The 24,729-nt window shown below is 32.6% G+C and overlaps 2 protein-coding genes and 1 non-coding gene across 6 annotated transcripts; 1 reads left to right on the top strand and 2 right to left on the bottom strand.

The window, feature by feature from the left end:
- Window positions 1-356: 356 nt before the first annotated feature.
- TRNAY-GUA (transfer RNA tyrosine (anticodon GUA)) lies at window positions 357-442 on the top strand. The gene is given in 2 exon segments: window positions 357-393; window positions 407-442. It is a non-coding gene; the product is annotated as a tRNA-Tyr (tRNA).
- Window positions 443-2,679: 2,237 nt separating this feature from the next.
- On the bottom strand, window positions 2,680-8,004 carry Rpp20 (ribonuclease P protein subunit p20). Of its 4 annotated transcripts, XM_076462614.1 has the most exons (3): window positions 7,254-7,347; window positions 6,018-6,082; window positions 2,680-3,522 (listed from the first exon to the last, which is right to left on the bottom strand). In XM_076462614.1, the coding sequence occupies exon 3, from the start codon at window positions 3,517-3,519 to the stop codon at window positions 3,094-3,096; it is 426 nt and encodes a 141-aa protein (XP_076318729.1). In that variant the 5' UTR covers window positions 3,520-3,522; window positions 6,018-6,082; window positions 7,254-7,347; the 3' UTR covers window positions 2,680-3,093. The 4 variants fall into 4 exon arrangements, with proteins under 4 accessions (XP_076318729.1, XP_076318728.1, XP_076318727.1 ...); XM_076462613.1 differs by lacking the exons at window positions 6,018-6,082; window positions 7,254-7,347 and adding an exon at window positions 7,858-8,004; XM_076462612.1 differs by lacking the exon at window positions 6,018-6,082 and having other exon boundaries at window positions 7,254-7,410.
- A 5,284-nt stretch (window positions 8,005-13,288) lies between these two features.
- Window positions 13,289-23,774, bottom strand: LOC143229814 (U3 small nucleolar RNA-associated protein 25 homolog). The gene is made up of 3 exons (XM_076462615.1): window positions 23,555-23,774; window positions 14,718-15,905; window positions 13,289-14,265 (listed from the first exon to the last, which is right to left on the bottom strand). The coding sequence occupies exons 1-3, from the start codon at window positions 23,621-23,623 to the stop codon at window positions 13,711-13,713; spliced, it is 1,812 nt and encodes a 603-aa protein (XP_076318730.1). The 5' UTR covers window positions 23,624-23,774; the 3' UTR covers window positions 13,289-13,710.
- Between the last annotated feature and the right edge of the window lie 955 nt (window positions 23,775-24,729).

Here is a 24,729-nt window from a genome sequence, read left to right as displayed (position 1 = left end):
GGGGAAGAATATGTCTGTCAACATGCTACAAACAGCACAGTTTAGGATCTTAAAACATTACATCTCCATGTTTTGACCATTTTATATAGGAGTTGGCAGAAAGATGCTATTTTAAAAGTTCCACAGATGAATCCGACTTTGTCAGCGTCAAATCACAATTGATAAAGCAAAATGAAAATGCAGTAGTTGCTACTTCATAAATAATTTTTCTAATTTCTCTAGGAAAATATGTGAAGAAAAAACAAATTAATAACGAACATAATTTTAAGAGAAAGTACATACGTACTAATTGTGACAACCATGATATAAAGTAATTATCGGTATAAAATACAACAACATGATATTACTATTACCATCCGACGATAGCTCAGTTGGTAGAGCGGTGGACTGTAGAAGTGAAGCTGTAATCCATAGGTCGGTGGTTCAAATCCGCCTCGTCGGACAATTTTTATTTCTCCATATAAATAAAAACCACTGTTTATCTGCTTTCACTGTTAAATTATTTCATCATTACGAATTTAAAACACAAGCCTCTCTGAGGTTATTTCCCTTAGAAAGAATTACTATCTGAAGGTTTTGTTATATACATACAGCTATTACCTTGTCGTACCATGTTACCTTGATTTTGAGTCGCATTATTTAGGATGAAATATTAACATTTATTTGTAATAAAACAGATATCTCACGAATAATATAAAATGCAACTTTCAGGTAAAGTGTCCGAATTGTTTCACCACCTATAAAAATTGTTCTAATTTTTCCCATTCAGTGCCGAAGTTAGGGATGGTTGACAGTACTAAATATATATATATACATATGTATGCTTCCCGAAAATTTCCAGCTATAGTATTGGGTTGAGGAATAATTCGTGAGCGTTTTTTCAAGTTAAAAAAATATATTCATAAATGAAACGCTTTCGCAAAATATTTCATGTCATTTGGTAGATAATTTTTGCTCTAATAAATGGTGTGTTTGATTTTCATATGTCTTTAATTTTTGCTTTCATTTTCAGCTCATTAAATGGAATGTCAAGTGGACAAAATCGAGCATTTTCGACACCATCTGCTTTTTGCATTTTATTTCTTGCAATTTCGTTTAAAACAATGCAAACTATATACCTAGGTATTACATGAAATAAAGCATCATAATAAATGTTTTGGGTGTAATGTGTTCATGCATTGAAGTATTGTATAGTCTTGCATGTAATGCTTGAATTAAATTATTTAAAAACGCTCACGAATTATTCCTCAACCTAATAATTATCATGCACCAAATAAAATTGTTTTGAATTTCGCGCAAAGCTACTCGAGGGCTATCTGCGCTAGCCGTCCCTAATTTATCAGTGTAAGACTAGAGAGAAGGCAGCTAGTCATCACCACCCACGCCAACTCTTGGGCTACTCTTTTACCAACGAATATTGGGATTGACCGTCACATTATAGCACCCCCACGGTTGAAAGGGCGAGCATGTTTGGCGCGACCGAGACTCAAACCCATGACCGTCGGATTACGAGTCGAACACCTTAACACGCTTGGCCATGCCGGGCCGTACCAGATAAAGGAATGCAAAAACACCATGCCCAAAGAACAATACATCAACCAATCTCTGGTTTGTCCAATTATCTTTGCACCAATCAGATTAAGAAAAGAAAACATTTGAAAGCTTTTCATTGTGCATGTATTAAAACATATTTATCAACACATTCTGCATCAAAAATTATCTTACTTTAAAACTCCCTTATTTATCTTTCATGACACAAATACATCTGTTTGCTTTCCCTTCCCAGATTTTCATTATCTCAGTGGCTTAGCTGTTCCTAAAATCTCAATAAATTATGATTACTAAATAACATCACATATTATAAAGTTTTGCATTTTGGAATTAGTAAGCTACTAGTCTTCTAAATAGATATTACACTGTTTGAAGAATTCACAAAATAGGTTTGTCTACCAGTTAACAAAACTAACAGTCTGGAACATATTGTGGAAAGAAACTATCCAAATATTATATAATTGTACAGTTAGTGACAAATATGTTGAACTTTAACAATAATTTACAAATGTTTGGCTAGAAATAATTCAGTTAAGAGCTACACGTTTGTGTGTGAAAACAAGTTATAATATATATCATAACTTGATATATCAAAATATTTCATTTTAGAATGACTTGATTGTGCACACTTATGCATTAAGGCAGAAACTAGATAAAACTTTAATGTGATAGTAATTTAACTATCTGTAAATTAGTAAACTATAATAATTATTGAATTGTTCGTTTTTGAATTTCATGCATAGCTATGATGGTTATATGTGCTAGTCATCTCTAATTTAAGTGTTAGGCTATAAGGTAAGCAGCTAGTCGTCATCACTCACTGCCATCTCTTGAGCCACTCTTTTACCAAAAATAGTGGGACTGACCATCACATAACAACAATACCACACCTGAAAGATCGAGCATATTTGGTTGAATGGGGATTTGAACCTGTGGCCTTCAGATTGTGTGTCAAGTTTCCTAACAAGTGAATTGTACTTGGAAATTTTTTCAATCATTCTGTAACAACTTTTACACTGAAATGTGACAGTTCAGCAAATTTTTCATATATTTTTTTTAGTATTAAAACACTAACACTACAAGCATGTAATGTACTCTGGTTGTCATAGAATAATCAAGCAGATAAGAGACATCTTAAAAAAGGTTTATATCACAAACCTGTATAGTGTTTGTGTATTTTTAAGCTGATACATTTGCAAGTAGTACCACAGACATGTAAAAAACACAACTGAAAACATGTTGGTAGAACCAATGTTTCAAAAAAATATTTTTCTGAAGCAATCAAAGTATGCAAATAACAATCCATAAATACAGTCTGTGCTAAATCTGTAGTAATTACTTTTTTGGCTTTAACCTTTTTTTTCTCTTTCCCACTAAATATTTATTTTCATATTCTTTAATTATTTTATGAACTGAAATCACAATATCTAAACAAATAATCACATTACATACAAATTTCTTCACCTAGAGGTCACTTATCCAAAATATAAATTGCCTCTTTAAGCAATTATTGCAGATATATTTAACTTTTTCACGAACTTCTTACTTCAAAAGGTCAATTTGATGTACAAGTATATGGACAGCTGAATTGTTTCGAATAGAAGTCTCTGGTTCTATATCATCTTCCTCGGGCAAAAAATCATCAAAAAGTTTTACAGTTGATGTATTAACGGACAATTTGATGGTATTCAAGTACTTTGACTGTAGGACTAGGGCCAAATGGACAGCACAGTTAACTGCTCCACCCATACCATGAATACAAATATCAGTTTCTCCACTGTCTAACAACTTTTTACATTTTTCTAGCTGAGCTTTGAAAGAAGATTTGGAGTTAACATATACATCTCTTCTTTGTTTAGGATATTTTCTACTTGGACGCTTGACTATAGTCTGATCTTTTTTAATGGACTGAGTTTCTTCATGTTGCTCATGTTCAGTTTTTCTTAAATTACTGGAAACCTGATCCATCACCTAAAGTAAAAGGTTATTAAATTGGTGATTAGAAATACTATATTACTAAGTTTTATCAACAAAATTGTAATGTACACCCCTTTTTAGCATCAAAATGATAAATGTTGAAATGCCTGATGACAGGATGTGTAGTTATAGCTTGGACTCTCTTTTTGAGAATACATAAATAGATTTGAAAGGCAACTTATGAGTTTCATAATTCGCTTTACTTCACGTGAGAATTTTGAGACAACCTCAACAAAACTAATTAGTTGTGTATCACCTTGTACATTCATATTGACTACAGATTCTCTTACCATAAAAGAAACTTCAAATATCAGAAGAAATTAAGGCAAACTGGGTTACAGGTTTTATGCAATCCTAGAAAATAACCAGTTATCTTCACTATTATACGTCACTCTGCTCTTATATATTCAGATAAACTGAATATTTGCTTGAGCCATATGATACGTCTGTTAGGTAACAGGAGATTCATTAAAGATACCAACTGCAGACTTTTACTAAATCTTTAATTGAATCAATGTAAAACAAAGTAATAAGTATAGATACAAAATAAACAACCTTTATTCAACATTAAACACAAACACAACATGTGTACTTCTTTGGGCATTTAAACATACTGGACCATCACTCTTCCTGATGTTTTTTTATTGTTTATTAGAGGATCTTACTGAGCAAAATAATATCTGAAAATATATTCTGCACCTCAACACTATGCCTCAAAAAATTATGATGTCACATCTAGAAGTATCTCCAGCCCCAATTAAATGAACATTTAAATTAAAAAACTTTATAGTGCAATGATTGAATGACCCCACCCTTCACTCTTATTTACTGTCTTGTCACCAGAGAGCCTTTCGTTAGATATATGTTCAATTGAATCAACTGGTGGTTCCATTCCTGGATATGAAAGACAACGTATCAGATTTATAATTTGGTTTACTTTGTATGAGAATTTTGAGACAACCTCAATAAAATTGATTAGTTGTCTGTGACCTTGTATTACTAGCTGTAATACATGGTGTTCTGAAAGTCACTGTGCACTAATATATTTATTAACAGACATGTTTCAATACAGAATACAGGAGGTAAATATGAATGACAATTATAAACAATGTTCAAAGTGACCTCCGTTGACATCAATACAGACCTGGATCCTTCTTATTTTGTTTCTAAACACTGCTATCAGTTGCTGGCTTGAAATAGACTGAATAAAATATTATTACAAAACTGCACGACTTTCCGAACACCCTGTAGTATGTATATCATTCTTACTTAAACTGAATAGCATGCATTAATGTACCAGTTTGGTATCTGTAGTATTACCAGTATTTTCACCAGTAATCCTTATCATATTTCACCAGATTTTATCACTTAAGGAAGTTTATGTTAGTCCTAATAAAGAGAAAGAAATGAAGTAAAAACACAAGTACATATACTAAAAAATTTAACAAATACTATGACACTAAAGAAAAACTTGAAAACACAGAAAATCTAGGTGCATACTTTATGATATACCATCTATTCCATGCCCTTTGAAAAATGTGACCAAATAATATGCAAAACCTTACACAATTCTCCCTAATTAGATCTTGTGTTAAATGATAACCCATTAAATGGCTCTCAAGTTACAAATTATACTGTTTCAAATAACAACCCCAAAGGAGCATTAACATTTATGACTATTGTTTCCACCCCCGCTAGTACAGCGAGATTTAGTACAGTAAATCTGTATGTCTACGGATTTACAACGCTAAAATCAGGGGTTCGATTCCCCTCGGTGGGCTCAGCACATAGCCCAATGTGGCTTTGCTATAAGAAAATAACAAAACAAACAAACTATTGTTTCTTATTCAATAATATGCATTGACAACTGACTATGCTTGCTTATGGCAAAGCTAGTAAGGTTATTTCCCACATCCCTAATTTTGAAATGCCAACTACATGGAAAGCAACTGGCTGGCAGCAAACACTCACCACAATCTCTTGGGCTACTCTTTACAAATGAATAAAGTGATTGATTGTTTGTCACATTATAACATTCCCATGGTTGAAAGGGTAAGCATGTTTATTGCTAGGCTTACAATTTGCTAGTCAAGTGCCCTATCTATCAAACAATCATACTGTTACCTTTGATCAAAGAAAGCTACTTAAATAGATTAAAACTAAATGTATATTTAGTACTAAGCCCAGATAATTAAATACAGTGTTCAAAGTATATTACAAACATTGAGTAAAAAGCATATTTTCATTAACTGTGTACCTTCTTTGTAAATTAACGTTTCAGCTGCAAACTAATATCTCACAAGACTTGGCCAGTCTACAAAATTAAATTAGTCCTAAATCCATATGCTCAGCAAACAGTGCAGGATAATTATTATTATTCAATATACAATTACATGTTCTTGCCAATAAAGGGAGTCTATACTACAGTGACAGTTTACTTGTTTAGACCAATATCCAAGTATGAACTAATATCATATAAAAGGTTTTACCTGACTTGGCCTGCTTAGCAGATCTAGGTTAGTTCTAAATCCATAAACTAAACTACAAACAAGTTCTAGAAGAAAAAATAAAATTAAAATTGATATCATTTAAACTAATCATTACAATACAATACTAAACACTAAAAATAAGAATTAGAAAAACCAATAAATAAAGTTAGTTATATATTTATAGTTTAACCAATATGCGTGGCCCTGACATAAGGGAAGGTAGGAAGTCTAAAACATGAAAATCCAGCAACAGAACAAATGACCAATCCACACTTTTCACTTCTAATTAAACTGCAGTTAGTGAGGTAATTTTATAATTTTCTTTCCAAGTTTAACATAAAACTTGCTTATACACATTATATGCATTTTGAACTGAAAACCTCATCTTACAAAATCAATTTATAGTTGGTTTTTTTTCTGATAAATACTTGTCTTAAATATGCAGGTTTAAAATCCTTGTAGTTGTATTCATGGGAAATCTAGATTTATTAAGAATATGTTAATTTTAAAGAACCAGAAGATATGCAGACAGTAAGTCTACCATAATAACATTAACATATTACATGCTAAAGGATTAACTGTCACTCTTTATAACCTGTCTTAGTCAGGAACATTTTGTAGTATTGCATAGATTCGAACCAAGCTTGCTAGCTCTATCATGGGACTAACCTGTACCATTGATTAAAATACAAAGTCTCACGTTTTTTCATTCCTGCACACATTGATGACTCTGGCGAATTCTCTATGATACAACAGTAATGGCGCATGTAGCATTACTTCAACTGATTAAAAATCCATGAATATCAGCATATTCACCTATTTTAATTCATAAAATTATTTTAAAAATGGCAATCTTATAGAACAAAAAATATATACTTTATTAGTAAATAAACTAAATTTCGTATTAAGTCGATGGTGAAAATTATGGATTTTCTTTCCACGGGAACACAGGCTTTGTGTTTCGGCCTCAATAGTCAAGAATTCGATTTCCATAGTTTTTATACTTTTATTTTATTATTATTAATAGTACTAATAGTAATATTAGTAACTGTAAATACTGTAGTAAGCTAAATAAAACATATAATACTATTACCATTTGTAGAAACAAACGTAATAATTTTCGTGCACACACTTAGACTAAGTTTTAACTAGACGTGCATTTTTATTATTTTCACTAAATCACGGTGCAGTGTAAAATAAACAACATACGGTAATTTTATAATGTGCATTACTTACTTTTTCTAAGTGTTCCACTTTTACATGAAAGACAAAATGCAAGTTACATACAGAGTATTAATGGTAATAGGCTTAGCCCCTAAAGCTATCGATTTCAATTTGAAGTTCAATAAGAAAATTCTACATCTGGTGGTGATAATAATCATCACTCAGAGTTAAATATAATAAAAACAGGGATTAATATAATTTTACGAGTATTTTTTTTCTCCACAACAGGAATAGATGTTTGTTTGTTTTTTGCTGTTTCTTTCGAGCTAGAATCTTACTCGTTGTTAGAACCTTTGAACAGAAACTCACAAAATAGAAAAAAATGTCTATTTTATTAGTAGGAACAGTAATAGAATGATGTTAATAATTAAAGAGAAACAGCTTAAACAGTTAGTCAAAACACATAATCTTAGAATACTCATAAATTTTCTTATATTAAATACTGAATAGAGTAAAATACAGCCATTAAAAATTGCAAATTGCTACTAGGTTATTTTGTCATAGGAGCAATTTTTGTCTTGAATACATTAATATAACTTAAGTTTAGAAGCATTGGTCGTTCTTTGTCAAATAAATAACCTTATTTCACTAAGTGATTAAAAGTTAGAAGTTTTACCTCTTCCTTCAATGAAACCAGCACTCCAGTCTGGTAATCAGATAGTGGTGGAAGAACTCATGTATACAGAATGTATCTGTACGGTCTTGTTTAAAAGCTGTGATATTTAAATATCTGTTAAATAAAATCGATGTTGTTTGACTATTTACTATGTGGCGGATTTATTATTATATATCTTTTCTAATACTGTTATTTCTTTAAGTTACATTTATATTTAGAAATATACATAACTAATACTTTTAAATCTCTGTTGCGAAATTCTGCTGCATTCAATAAGGTCGTAGATGATTTTCAAGTTTAATAATCAACAATATGTGTGCGCGTGAACACTAGTACTTCATAAGTATTGATGTGTAGGTTGAAATTGTTAGAAACTTTCCTCATGCCTAAAAATTAACCAACGCTACGCGATAGAGGCAGTATATATTATTGATTTGCTACAGTTTGTATGTTATAAACATCGGTGATTAACGATTAATAATTGGAACCTCAGATATATTGACCAGAAACTTTTATAAATTTCATTTATTACAAACCATTTTCCAGTGGATTCCTATCTGATAGGGCCTGGCATGGCCAAGCGTGTTAAGGCGTGTGACTCGTAATCTGAGGGTCGCGTCCCCATCGCGCCAAATATGCTCGCCCTTTCAGCCGTGGGGGCATTATAATGTGACGGTCAATCCCACTATTCGTTGGTAAAAGAGTAGCCCAAGAGTTGGCGGTGGGTGGTGATGACTAGCTGCACTTCCCTCTAATCTTACACTACTAAATTAGGGACGGCTAGCACAGATAGCCCTCGAGTAGCTTTGTGCGAAATTTAAAAACAAACAAACAATCCTATCTGATATTAGTATCTTTATAACTTCATCAGTGAAAAATTCAACGCAGAGTTAGCTAGCTTCCATTAAGTGAATTGTACCATATTAACTCAAAACATTAATCTGTTAATCATAAACCTCGAAAAAATATCCAATTCCAAACCAGATAGAAGGCTCAGTACTGTTTGTAAAACTTTTGAATATAAATCATTATATGTAATAACTGTTTTTATAAAATGTATTAGTGTTTGCGTATTGAAATATATTTGTATTTGAAAAACTGTGTGTATCAATCTTGTTGGTAAATATCATAAATTGATATACACATCAACGTTTAATTAACTTATAAATTTAAATTAACATTTAACCAAGTTTCAGGCTATTTCAAATTGTAATATTTACAACTGAATGGCTCGCCATAGCATAATGGTTATAGTGCTCACACTGTGAATTCTAGGGTTCATGATTCTTAGCCTAGTGCCAGAAACGTGATCCACTTTGTTCAATTAGACAAAAGTATCCCCAGAGTTTGTAGAAGGGGCTGTTGAATGTTGCAGTTCATTTTATCTAGTAAGTACAGTATTTTGCAAAGTGTCAGAATAAAGTATCAAATTAAATTTCAGGTTACTTTCTTTTGTTTGTTCAAACAAATGAAACGTCAAAATGTTATTGATCCTCTTATTTAGTGCAATAGAAACTCGGTGGAAGTGATGGAGTTGAGCAAACAGTTAATATTTTATCTTTACCCTTTTACTTTAACAATTGTAGGCAGTTTAATCAAAGAGTCCTGTGGAATTTTACTCCAGATGTCTCTAATACGCTCTCATAAATTTTCTTTGGAAGTAGCTTTTGATTTGTCAAACTCCAGATCTGCCAAATTTGGTTAAGATCAAGGCTCTCTGGAGACCATTGCATCACTTAAATGACTCTAACATCTTTCTTAACCAAGTAATTTTTGCATAGTTTGGATATGCATTTGGGTCAGTATCTTCTTGGAAGTAGAATCCTTTACCAATAATACGCATACCACTAAGTACATCATGATGAATCAGCATTTGATTATTCATGCACTGGTCCATTATTCGATATATTTTGCAATATGTTCTGTTGTCTCACCAAAAGCACCTCGCTAGGACAGCGGTAAGTCTTCGAATTTACAGTACTAAAATCAGAGGTTCGATTTTCTTCAGTGGACACAGCAGATAGCCTGATGTGGCTTTGCTATAAGAAAACAGACACACACACACACACGCCTCGCCAGAAAAAAACATTCACAAACTATTACATTACCTTCTCCGTACATCATGGTTGGTGTTATGCATTGAGATATCTTTAATTACTCATTTTTCCCGCCAGTTGTACAATTTATACTTTAAACCAAATATTTCAAACTTGGGCTCATTCGTCCATAATATATTTTTAAACCGTCAACAGTCCAGTTTTTGTACTTTTTTAAATCAAATTTCAGTGTCTAAACTTGTAACCTATCAATAGTTGAGTTGATATGCAATTTAAATCCTAATGTTTCCTTATAAAGTTATGATTCTTGATAATTAGATATTTTGTTTTCCATCCGAAAATCTTCCAATGAGTTTATCATATTCAAAATAGGCAAAGACTTTTGTTTGAGACCCCAGGTGACTTAGACCTGGCGTCAGTGACACCAGAAAAAATCATCTTTATTTGTCTTTCAAATTTTTCGTGCACATAGTTATGACACCCTTGTAAATATAATTTATAAAAGATGTAAACTCGCACTAATTTTCTTGCTTAGGCAAAGATTACAGAATATGTTCACTTTGTTACTTTTACTTGAAGCCATACTTATTTTGAGGAGTTGTGTATATACTTGTATAACTTACATGAGTTTGTGGTTTTTCTTGTTTGAATATATTTCGAATGATCGCTTATCTGAGTAATCTAGAGACTGAGATACCACACTGTGACATAGGTGTAATTTAAGTGTTATATTCATTACTCTCCTTTGGTGTTCAATTCAATTATTATTTATTCTGCTTTCTGTCCCAACAGACAGTTCAAATGAGCAAGAATTGGAAGCCAGTCAGTTCACTGAAGGCTCATTCATTGTTGTTTGTGTACTGCGTTTGGTTCTATCTCCTCACTAGTACTTGCTTGCTTAAACTTAATTTGCTGCCCATGCTAATTTGTTGTCTACAAGACATTCTTAAACCCCGTGTTTTGCGAATACATGCGACAAGGGTGGTAGTCAACACCATCAACTCTTTTCTTGTCTAGAAGATTGGCTGCAAGTCAACAGTATCTTCTGCCAGCTCCTGTCTGGGCTAGAAGGAAGATTACAAATCCAAAGCACCAACGTTTAACTCTTGATTGACTGAATATATTTTGAACGTTGCTCTTATAGCACACACACGACTCCGCAATGCACAGTGCGTTTTTGTGGCAAGTGCCTTCGAACTATGAACCTTGAGATTCACATTTAAAATGCGATGTTATCACCTTTTTGCATTTCAAAATATCCAGACTTCTTTTTCTTTATACGCATTATCAATGTAAAAGGTATAAAACAAATATTATGAAAGTCTGTAACATTGACGTGTAGTTAGAGAAAACATGTTGAATACACGAATTACTTTTCCAACTTTTTCGTTTTAAAAAGGAACATTATTCAAGCACTATTTCCTAGTAAAGAACTGTAAACAAAGTTCTACTTTTAAATACATAACATTTACCGTAACATATACTCACGGTTTTACCACTTTTTGAATAAATACATTTAACGTAATAGTTTATGAAGTATCCACAGTTCTCTATAAGACACTCATAATGTTACAACTCTACACAGGTCAAAATCTCTTAATGAAGATTGATGTTAGTTAAAAACAAACCCCAATTTTGTTACACACGATCATCATCGTTTACGAAGGTTATGCCCCAGATGGATCATTGGTTTATCAGCGGGATTATAACATTAAAAATTTGTTTTAAAAATGCGCAGTGAAATAGAACAGATGACATTTGTGTAGCTTGGTGCCATATCAAAAACCTAGGTTATTTTGATCAAATATTTTTAAAAAGCCTTTATGACTAGAAATAACTAAACATCTAGTACTTTTCTACAAAAAAAAAAAAATCGTTATATCTCAAGTACGGATTGTGGTTATATTTATGTAGTTATGTTTAATACATGGATTACTAAAATCGTAATATTTATGTATATTAAACCGCCACCTATTGCTGCGTTAACACGTTAAAATTCATCAGAATTGCAATCTTAAATCAGATATCAAGAGCTGTAGATATTTTTTCCAAATTTAATTTTAAAATTATAAAGAAAAACAAATGAACAAATTTTCTAAAGATACAGAATTACTTTAATGTGCTTTAAATTGTGATTTAGGTAATTAATGTATAATTCTGATGGAAGTTATTTAATTTCACAGATGTTACAGCCATATATATATATATATATAATTTACCCTCACTTTATCAGTTATTCTCACAGTTTGTTTGTTTGTTTTGAATTTCGCACAAAGCTACTCGAGGGCTATCTGTGCTAGCCGTCCCTAATTTAGCAGTGTAAGACTAGAGGGAAGGCAGCTAGTCATCACCACCCACCGCCAACTCTTGGGCTACTCTTTTACCAACGAATAGTGGGATTGAGCGTAACATTATACACCCCCACGGCTGGGAGGGCGAGCAGGTTTAGCGCGACGCGGGCGCGAACCTCGGATTACGAGTCGCACGCCTTACGCACTTGGCCATGCCAGGCTATTCTCACAGAAGATTTGTTGAATAGTTGGAATAACTTACAGTAGTAATAACTGCAAATGCTTATCCTGATTAGTTAATTATTTTACTTTTGTATCTAATTGATTTCATCAAATCCCCATTGATTTTTTCACCTGACAATAAACAATGTAACTGTTGTTCATAGGTAATAAATTTGTACTAATTACTCGAGTTAATCATTCAGTTCCAGTGCTAATACATCAGTATGGAGCTCTATAATTCATCTACATGAGTAATATGTTAAAAAATGACACTCAAAGAGATAGTAATATCGTTGATTTTGAAATACTCGGGGTAACATACTGTATTATGTTAAAAAATGGTATTATGACACCCAGTGATGTTTTGATTTTGAAACACTTGAGAAAATACAGTGTATTGTTACAAAATAATGAAAATAGCACCCTTAGAGCTGGTAAAATATTGAATTGGAATACATTTGAATTAATACAGTTATAAACATTCTACTTGTAGCTAATTTACATCCATATAATTTTGTAACTAATTTGAAATCTTTTTATTAAGAATGTGAATCACTATTGCATTCATATATGGTTTATGGGTGGTTAGGTGACACATAGCTGATATCAGTCATGTTATGTATAGTATTTCCTAACATCATAATACAACTTCATCCATGACTGAGAGTACATGTATGGATGTGTTAAAAACACAATCAATTTCTTTGTATATATATATAAAACAGGTACATTCAACCATCAAAACATTCATGATCTTTAAACAAAAAAACAAACTTTAAATTGCATCACCGTAAGTCCACAATGATCCACATTTAAATTGAATTCCTTATTATATCTTTAGTCATTACACAAAAACTTAGATTGGAACTAAAACTTTCTTTTAATTATACTTGTCACAATAATTTTAACTTATTTGTATACATCCTTGGACCTTACACTCTATAGCAGTAATTTACAGAGCATATGAAACATGGCTTTGTTCTAATAAAGCCCAGATGATAACCAGGTGCAAAATAATGTTCTTAAACAATTACAGAAAAGACAGCATTGGCATATTTTTAGTGAATAACAAACATCTTCAGAAATGGAAGACCAAATCACACATAAACAAAACAGTAATTTAGGATTTATTGTTATTCAATATTAAGATAGAGAAAAATGAATAGTAATGGTACTATATTCATATTTGTTTTAGAAGAGGCAGTCTGTCAGTGTCACAATGCATATTCATATTTGTTTCAGAAGAGGCAGTCTGTCAGTGTCACAATTCATATTCATATTTGTTATGCTTCTCCACTAACAAACATATGGACTTTTCTGTCAGAGTTTATCATGTGTTTTGTCTTTACAGTGCCAACGACAGAAGCAAGCTCCTGAGCATCGTAACGGCAATAGAGTACTGTACAAGTGGCACTTAAACATGCAGTTTTCTTTCTTTTCTGCTGCAAGCTGGGGTGAATAAAGTTACATAGCTCACTGTAAAAATGGGAATATTGAGGTAAGCCATAAAAGATTATGTGCTGAATGCCCTTGAGACGATAACGTCTGTAAAAGTGAAAACGTTCGGTGCACAATAAGAAATGTCGCCAACCATGGTAAAACATATTCCGTGCCCTTGCAACCTTGGCATCAGAGGTGTATTCACACAGCTGCACAAAGTTTAAATCTTCTCTCTTAAAATAGTTGCGAAGCCTCACAAAGTCGAAATAACTGGGGACAAAGATAAGAGTGTGCGACATCACAGAATCCTTGTAATCAGGTAACACTTTGGAGATGAAAAACTGAAACCTGTCATCTGCTGCTGTTTTAAAACTTTTTGTGTCAAACCTGTGAAAGACCTGTAAAAAACAAAACAAATACTATTAACTATGCACATAAACATCAGAATGCATGATTGATTTAATTAGTAACCCAAAACAATTGAATGTCATGACATATATTATCTATTTAAAAAAAAAAAGTGCTTATCTAGATTGAGTCAATATTATTTTACAAATAATATAAGAACATGTATTACTAATACAAAATGAGTAATAAAACTTCAAATTGTAAGTTTCTCTTTTGAATAATTCATAAATAATGTTTTATATAATGGTAAATTATATTAATTACTTATCCAATGATTGTTATGCTACCTGCTTGTATTTTTAAATTCAAAAATACACACTGGTTTAAATAAATGTTGCTGTAGATCAGGTTTGACAATTGATTAGTGTGAAGCATAGCTTTTACTTAGCTTGCTCCTCCAAATTAACAAAGTCTGTATTCTAATTTTTTGTCCAAAGATTACCTGAGGAAGCTGGACTACAACTTGATTAATTGACCCATGATGTATAGAGTTCTTCAAAATTACACTGCCTGCATAGTTCTGGCAGTACTTAATAAAAAGTGACATGATTGGAGGCACATTAACAGACGTAAACACCACAGTCTGTCGGTAGTATTTTGCCCAACCATTTAACGCCCACATGTAAACACGAGAAAAATCAACTCCATGTGGCTCCTTTGGTTGAAGATGTAAATGTTGCATAAGATGAAGAACATGATCCCAATTTTGCATTAGAAGAACATCTGCCTGATCCACGACGAAAACTTCTATGGAAGATAAGAAGTCATAGTCACGATCTTTTTCACCCACTGCTCCTATGATGGTTCGAAGTCCCAGTGGGGATGCTAAAATGATGTCTGCAGAATAGAAGTCTGCATAGAGCTTTAAACCTTTACGCATCACTTGAATACCAACACGGAAAGCATCATCCGTATTTCCATCAAAAGTGTATTCGTAATCATCAGGTCGTTTCAATTTTTTGGAAGGATCTTGTTTTGGTGAGGTAAATTCTTCTAGGAACCTTTTCTTATTCATCACATTATCTTTACTGTCAGATACAATTAACTTCATCATAGCTTTTACTACTTTTAATGCCGAGTTCTTGAAGGGTAAGAGAATGAGTACTCGTGGCCGAGTTAGGCCCTGATCTCGATATTCTGTGACAACAGAATTGTGCTTTAATAGTTTACTATTATGATGTGTAACTTTAGTGCGTGCTTTAAAAATATGATTGAGTACATGCACAGTATAAACCAAATATATGTCTTTGGCATTCTGAAAAGTTCTTTCAGTATAAAGAAAGTCATGGTAACCAGTTACTATTGATAATAGCTCCATCTGCAATGGAGTAAGTGTGATTTCTTTATTGTCACTCTCTGTATTTTGTTGTAGAATATTTTTCAAATTTTGTAAAAGACTTTCTTTAATATAATATTTGTTACTATTGGTAGAATCACATTTATTTGATATGCATTTTTTTTTAATTTCATTGTTCCTGATTTTCAATTGCAAAATACCAAGACTTTCCCATCTTTCTTCCTGAGTTGAGTGCTTTCCACTGTTTATGTCATTGATATCAGCTTCAGTGATGAGGTTCTCAAAGTGCTGGACAAATGGATCTTTATTGCATTTTTTATTTTCATCAGTGACCTGGTGGTAAAATACAAAACTCAGTAAACTAATTTGTTAAATTTTTAATAAACTTTTAGGTTTAAAATAATTATTTGCTAGCAAAGTTCTTGGTTAGTTATACTAGAGAAAATAACACTGAATATAAGAATCTTTAAAAGATAAAGAACTTGTATTTGTACACACAGTGTCAGCAATCATAGTGGACTACCAGTTCGAGATACATTAAAATTAATCAAGTGAGAAATTAAATACAAGATCTTGAATGATCTACATGTACTGCCAAAATAGAATATACACAAAGAACCACAATGAGGATTTCTAAAACTATTAGGAATGTTTATAAATTATGATCCAAGTAATGTTATATGTCTTCTCATCAATGTTACCAACAACTCACACCTTAATGTAGCTGAATCAAAAACACTGGATAAAAAATTAAACTAAAAAATAAAAGACTGAAAGCACAGTTTATTTTTGATTATGGTAATGGCAGTAAAATATATAACACGAGATTAATCAAAATAAATAAGCATTTAAGTATTACCAAGCAAACAAGTATTCCATTTCGAATCACTATTTACAATTCTGTTAAAAATTCTACTAAATAATTTTAAACAGTCAAGGTGACTTAGGATAGCATGTCCCCCTGAATTCACTTTTTTCACCTACAAAACCAACCAACCAATATAGTTGTGGATGAGATTTCTTGATGAATTGAAAGATTTGCTATTCTTCCTAAGTATTTTTATGGGGAATAAATCAATATCTTGAGCCATGGAAATGCATTAAAAATAAGAATAAGACATCTTAATAAGCATACATACACAACTATTTCAAATAATAGAGAATAAAAATGATTTCATAGTAAATATCTTTTTTGAAATCACTGGCTCAAATATAATTAGAAAAGCATATTCTAATAGACTGCTTTTTAACATTATTAATTGAGCTCTACAAATTGTAAGGTTAAATTTGTTTTAGTTTTTGATCCGTTACATTGAATTTTTGATAAAGCATGCGCCAACAAGCAGAAAAAGAAAACACATGCACAATTTTTCCAGTAGTAATTGTAGAGAATCAGTAAACAAAAGAGAAAAAATGACAGTGGGTTTAAGTTTTTAAAAGTTAAAAGTACTGAAGTCTTAGAGCCACTACTTTAAAGTACTAATTTGATATCGTACAACTTGTGGTGACATTACATTTTTTAGTAAAGCTATATAGCTTCAGGTATTTCAAAAAAAATTAAATGCAATGAAATAAGGAACTGGCTGTAAAATAATCAACCTGTATCAAGAATTCATATGTAATTACATAACTTCAAAAAATACACACATATCTATAAAAGTCTTCTAAATGAAAATAAAAAAATCAAGATATTTATAGTGAAGTAATTGTAGGTGAGCTTCACTATCAGTATAATGCAAAGCTCAAGATAAAAAACTAAATGTGTCTTCCTATACAATCCAAGAGTATCAGAAATACCATTTCTTGAATTTTCTGGTCTCCTCTCAAACTATAATATGAAAAAAACAAGATGTAGTAATAAATTTACATTACATTATATATATACTTAAACTACGCTTATTTGCACTAGAAGTGTTTTTAACATTTTCTCTTTTGTATAGATACTACAAGTCCATTCCCTCCATCCCTCGGTTGATGCTTCTGAAGTAGGCAAAGCTAGCATGCTGAAAAATACTGATTTGATCAGTAACTTTTGAACTTCGATGACCAGACAGGCATGGATTTTGATTTTTCAGAGGGCTTTTGATAAGAATCTACACGCAAATTATCTAAGAATATTATGTCAACAGGAAAAATACTTAATTGAATTTTATGATGGTTGAGTAGAGAAAACAAAAAGTTATTAATGGAGTCTAGAATCACATTGGCACTAGTGGTATTCCTCATGGGTCAGTACTTGGGCCTTTTTCTTGTGTACATTATGTGACAAAACTAATTGATTAGTAAAGTTTGCTAATCACATTCTAAAATTGGTCAATTCTAGTTATGATAAGAATTTTTAACTCTTTTGAGGAAGCATATGAATCAGCATGAGTGAACTTAAAAATCATTTTATTTTTCTGGAAGACCTCTGTCTTGTAATGTGTGTAATTATAGACTAATTGCAGTAGAGTAACTTTTAAAAAACTGACTTTATGGAAAACTGATGTTATTTTAATACAGATTTCAATATCAAACAGGTATGGGGAAGGGTAATACCTACTACACTGACATTTGTCCCAGTTCTGGAAATCTTGACATAATGCTAGGTAAATCACTAAACCACTGCTCTGTTGCTAAAACTTACAGTTTTAGGATGTATTTACAAAACAGGTAATTATCTCTTTACAAATCAACATTGGTTTCACTTAAAACAATACATAATGTTTTGGTTTTCTTAAATAAAAATGGATAGTGACTAACTAGAAAGGATTCAAAGAAGGACTATTAAGATAATTCTGGGGATGTAAGACTATTTTTTGAGGATGGGATCTCTCAGCTTTTCTCTTTAGAAGAAAAAGAGATTAAAAGATACTCTTACCTTTGATCTATAAGATTATTCACCAAACTAATAGGACAAGATACAGACAAGCCCATAATTTGTTTTTGCCACATTTCAAAGACAATAGGACTTGAGTTTAAAGTTTGGATAAGACAGACTAGGCTACAGTTAAGACAGTTTCATTTCTCTACAACAGTGGTCATTTACAGAGGTTTCAGAAGAGAACTGGCAAACTCCTGAAAAACTAAAAGATAAATTTAAATTTATCATTTTCATTTCCTAAGGGGTGGGTGTGAAAGGACAGTCTCGAAGGTTTAAATGATCCATTGTTGTTCTTTTTAATTATTTTTCATTACAACTATCATATTTGTTTTGGTTTAAGATGTGACTGTTAAAATCTTTTGTATTCATTACTTCCATATTATCTCCCCTCTCTTTAACATGGATACAACCTTGATTTGCAAATATGATACAATATAGAGATTTTGAACTTTCTCACATATTGTCAGTTCTTGACTGAAAATCATTGGTGATTCAAAAGTGTTGTAAAATTGCAGACCATGGAAAAGATCCAAAATAAAGTTCAATTACTATATAAAGAAATCACATGATATTTAAAAAGTTAACATTTTCCTAAAATAAAGATGTATTTCCAATAATACTCACCTCTAGTGACACTACTGCTATTAATCTCCATGGTTTCTATGTTTTTGCCTATCTAACATTAACTTACAAAACATACTTAACATCCACTGACTCTATAACTAGAAACACACACTGAGAAGGTGAAGAAGCTACTGCAGACTATCTACATGGAAAGTATCTGCACAGAACAGGAGTGTACAAAGATAACAGTGGTACATGAATGGATGGGCTGCAGTACATTTAGAACAGACATGCTCTTCACCCAGAACCTAGTTCCTGTATCAAGAGTTGTATAGATCATGAGTAATCAACATTATAAACTAGCCTCAACCAAACAGCCAAGGTTCATACCTAGGAGTTTGAATTAAGGGGTCTCGATCCGTATATATACCATGTTGGTGATAAAACAGTTGGACCACAATATTAAATACTGATATACTTTTGACTGGATTACAAACTGTAGCCATAATGTGATGCATTCTGAACCACCTGGATCACAAAAAGAGAGTGAGCAACACAGAAGTAAACAAATTTTCTCCTCCAACTGAAGAAGTTCATAAGGTAATATCTTAGGCTCAGAATGGTAGGATAATGTGTACCATTATCCAACTAAAGGAACAGAATTGATCTGGTCTATAATTATGAATATTCATCCTCACTACCCATCCAAGAGGTCAAGGAGTACTACATTTGCCCTTGGATTTATGGAGAGAAAGTAAAACCTGCACTCAACCACCAAGGACCTCTGATGGGACCATTTTGCATTTAGAAATATGAGGAGTTAGTGGGCCTTCTTCTATGAACAAGATACTAAATTGATAATAATGAAAGAAAAGGGTCATGGGCTTCCCAACTAAATAGCTTCATGCCAACTCTAACCAGAATTACAAGTAAGCTCCAGCTGAGACTGATGCCACTCTTACTGACACTGGAGAAAAACATCCAGGGACCCCAATAGAAGGGCCCTAACTTTACCCTCTTCTTCAAGTGTGGAAAAACACACTCAAACACTCTACAGGAATAGCCTTCGTCCACCACTTCAGTAACTGAAAAACTGGACTCCTTAGCTCCACTGATAGAAACTGAGGAGGTAATGCACATTGAGAAGTCCTGAGAAACAGTGCAATAGATGAACCACGTTCCCTAAATTTGTAAAAGCAAACCAACCATGATTTGTTCAATCTGATGATTAGCAGGGATGGCAGGTACCCCTTCAGCTTTACTCATGATAGTCTATGAGTCTAGGAGGGCCCTCAACTTTACCCGCTTCAAGAGTGGAAGAACACACTCAAACACACTGGAAGAATAGCCTTTGTCCACCTCTTCAGTAACTGAAAAACTGGACTCCTCAGCTCTACTAATAGAAACTGAGGAGGTAATGCACTTTGAGAAACCCTGAGAAATAGTGCAATAGGTGAACCAAGTTCCCTAAATTTGTAAAAGCAAACTGACCCTGATTTATTCAATCTGATGATCAACATGGATGGCAGGATCCCCTTTAGCTCTACTCATGATAGTCTATAAGTGGTGGTCCAAGAAAATACCATCCAGTAGACACCTATATGGTCTTATGAACACCCATTTCTACAAACCATGTTGCAACCTGTAGTAATTATAGTGAAGAAATGAAATGATAGAGCATACCAGCCTGGGCAACACTTATCACAGAGTGGGATCCCATGAAAAGTAAAGGGACCCTGAAAATAAAAAGAGTAGTTGATAAAGTTATTTAACTCTTGTTAAAAATCTATCAGATGTGATCAAAATAGCTACAGGTAGTAGTCAAAATTCCTCAAAAAAGAAAAACTACCAGATCATGTAAGTAATGAAGAGAAAGGTATTAGGATAAGTTTGCATACCAGCCTGCACAGTGTCTTCCAGAAGGCAATTCAACTGGGTGGCTAATGACATTGAAATGAAGGATTCCTCTCCTGTAATAACAATCCATTACAGGCAACATAAATCAATTTGTAGAGTCATCTCATTAAAGGAATGGAGATAACTCAGGAAATGAAAAGATCTCAATAAATAAACAACTGATTCTTTGTACCCCTAAAATTAGTTAGTATGAGCCACATACACTCAAGGGCTCTGAGAGACATAATAAAAAATTAGGGTCTAAGGGGTCATAAATGCAAGAAATGGCTGACAAATGGAATGGCGAGACAGATTTTTCATCTTCTCCAGCTGCCACAATCTTTGGAAAAAAAGACTTAGGTGAAGCAGGGAAAAGGTGGAATGATAAAAGAGTCCTATATGCCCATGTATTGCAAACAACTCCAACCAATGATGTTCAATGTTCACATGCCAAAAACAACAAAAATATAATTTAAACAAATGGTGAGACAAAGAACTTGAAGCTAAAGACTCAAAGAGATGATGAGACAGCTCATCTAAAACAACCATAAAATCCCAGTTTAGTAATTGAAAAAGATGTATGGGTCAAAGAATGTGAAAAGATTTGAGTACACCAGATATAAATGGGGAGTCAAAAACCTTCCCATATTTGAAATACCAAAAAACAATTGATAAGAGCACAGTACATAAAGCAAAACCCCTTTCAAAAATCACTAATAGGACAAAGATTTAAATTCCTCTTTATACACCATTGATGACAAGTGTGCCATTTCTGTTGATAAATGGCCTTAGCTGGTCTATGGAGAGATTTAGTTAAATACAGAGAAACCTCAGAAGTTAAACCTTTAGGTGTTGGTAAAAGACAACATAATTTTCAAGCATGAAGATTGAGTTTCTGAACATTTGGGTGTAGAATATCTGATTGAGATTATCTCAACAGAGATGGCCAAAGAGGAAGTGATAAAGGTGGACATTCCTGCAGATACCAGAGAAGAAAAAACCATATATGAGCTAACCAATATAGTATTACTGAGAAAACTCAACAGAAAGTGGAACAATTCATAGTTTCAACTCTGGGTAATAGATGAATTGGAAAAAAAGTAAACAGATGTAAGCCTGTCCAGTCCCAAGTAAATGCATCTATGTAAATGTTTTTTTAAATTTTACTTCTCTTAACAGCAGATAATTAGTTGACCAAATCCAAGAATTTAAAAAAACCTCGGTAAAGTGTGAAATAATTAAGTAAGACAATGTAGTAATATAAATAACAAATTACAGACAGGACTGTTAAACTCTGTAACAAACTGTTGGTAAAATTCCTGTATATAGATAAGTATTGTACTGCAGCATTAATACCTAGATATGTATCATATGAACTACTATAACATATACATCCCTAATTACAGCTGACTAACAAGCTAGTATTCTATATGTAAAATACAGGGTGGCTCGTAAGTCCCTACCCATCCTATATTATTATTGTTATATTCAATAATACTAATGATGAGTTGAAGGCAGCTGTTACCACGGCATTTGGAACAATAACCCCTGCTCTGTTGAGGAAAATGTCTCACAGAATATGGCGTCACATAATATTATGCAGCGAGAATGAGGGACAGCACACAGATACACTGGATACATAAGATATATGGATGGGTAGGAACTTATGGGCCATCCTGTATATAAATGCATGTAGAATTTCCTCTATTTTAATATACTAATGCACTGCATGTTAATATTATAATACCAAAAAATTACAAATAGGATGTAGAAATACACAATAAATTTCAACTAAAATTGTATTGTTTACCAATAACAAGGTAACATGACAAAACAGGTCCGATCAGCTGCATTTTTGTGTAGTCAGATCCATTTCAAAAATATAAGCTGCTTTCAAGATAGTCATGCAGCTATTGCTCCAAACCCTATTACACTACAAATAAGTACATATTCTCAAATAACTTGCTTTAATTATCACACACACATTATGGTAGTCAGTATTGTCTATGTGAACATGCAGTTCAACTGGGTAACTTTAAAAATAGTAATACAAAAAATTCCTAATGTTTTATATATATATATGTATACTAATAAGAAATTTTGAGTGAAAGTAAAGAAGATTGTATAACAAATTGTTAATCATATTAACCATATTCAGTGCTGACACGACCTTTCACCTAATATCACTATCAGTAACAAGGCTCTTGAGCTTCAAACCATCTGGGATATTACATAAAACTTAAAAAAATTATTCATGTTAGCAAACTGATTGACAACTACTACAACGTACAGCTTCAGAAAAAACAATACCATTCTATTTAATCTGATATTGGTGAATATTCTTTGTCAAAGATTTCGTTGTTTGACTGGTAATAGTATTTGGTAGTACGACAACTACTAACCATACTATTCGTATTACAAGCGGAACTTACTACACGTGCAAGTTAGGCTTAACGTAGCTCTAAGACAACAGTAAAAGTTTCAAAATACAAAACTACAACTTTGGTGATTATCCCCTAACTTACAAGTTACAATATTTAGTACTATTATTAGTAATTACTCTCCCCCACTTTAATTCAACTCACGCGCAAATCATTTTCATCAACTTTCATCTGATTAAAATGGTCTTCTTCAATCATGAAGAACGAACGATAGTTACCTGATCATGATGATAGCTTGGTATTTCATCACATATTTCGGTCTCTTCAGTTTCATTAGATGCTTGCATTATCAATAAAGTGTGTTTTGTATGACAAAATTTAAAACAGTTTTCTCATATTTGTTAAATTTTGAAATAACTACAAATTCAAAACAGCCATAAGATCTCCATTATCCAGAACTTACTGCCCTCTCTTATATCTCTTCGAGGTCAAGGGACCTTTAATCAAATCCATATACGTAGTAATATTTTGCTATTTGTGGTATAAATAACAGATATACTAATGAAAATTCACCAAAATGTAACTCCTTAAGAAACGCTTTTACGTAACGCCAGAAAATTATATCAGCATTTGTTAAGGTTCTGTCAAGTGCATTTTTAATTTCAACACCACGAGTTGTTTCTTTTAGTGCCACTAAGTCCAAAATTTCTTCTTTCGCAGTTACATCAGAGGAAAGATAATGAACAAATACCACCAGTTGTGGGTTGTCTGTAGATTTTTATTTTATTGAGAGATATTTACGATAAGTATGATTATTTAAAACGAACTTCAAATATGAAGAAATTTCTCTACCACTTGAAACACATTATACTAAAAGCGAGGCAGCTAGTCAACACTATCCGCGGCCAACTCTTAGACTATAAGGTTACAAACAAATAGTGGAATTGACAGTGACATTAAAAGGCCCCCACGAGTGAAATGGTGAGCATATTCAGCGACGTGAATTCAAACTTCACCTGAATATTGTGGAGTGTACTAGCCAATAGACCACACACTACATATCAACAAACACATGGGCACACATTTCAGAAAAAATCCCTTTTATAAAATCAACAAAGATGAAATAAAGAACATAATATTCTAATTAATAGTTAGAGAATATGTTCTTTGTAATATTTAAAGCAAAAACTTTTTATCATATTATATTTACAAGATATGGTGAAACCCTTGAGCGAGGAAGTCGAGAAAGCTGTTTGTTTTAGGTGTTTTTGGAGGATGGACCATACATATTTAATGGGGTTGATATCCAGCAATTAGCCTGAAAGAGCGGTAGTGCTCTGACCTGGCTGAGTGAGTATAATCCATATTTCTATATAAAATACCGCCTTTTCCAGTTAGCTGAACATTGGAATAGACAAGTAGAAGGTTTTGCGCAAGGATTTTTATAGTTGAG

The sequence above is a fragment of the Tachypleus tridentatus genome, chromosome 10, assembly GCF_004210375.1.
Source record: "Tachypleus tridentatus isolate NWPU-2018 chromosome 10, ASM421037v1, whole genome shotgun sequence".
Lineage (NCBI taxonomy): Eukaryota > Metazoa > Arthropoda > Merostomata > Xiphosura > Limulidae > Tachypleus > Tachypleus tridentatus.
This window is presented reverse-complemented; position numbering and strand designations above follow the sequence as displayed.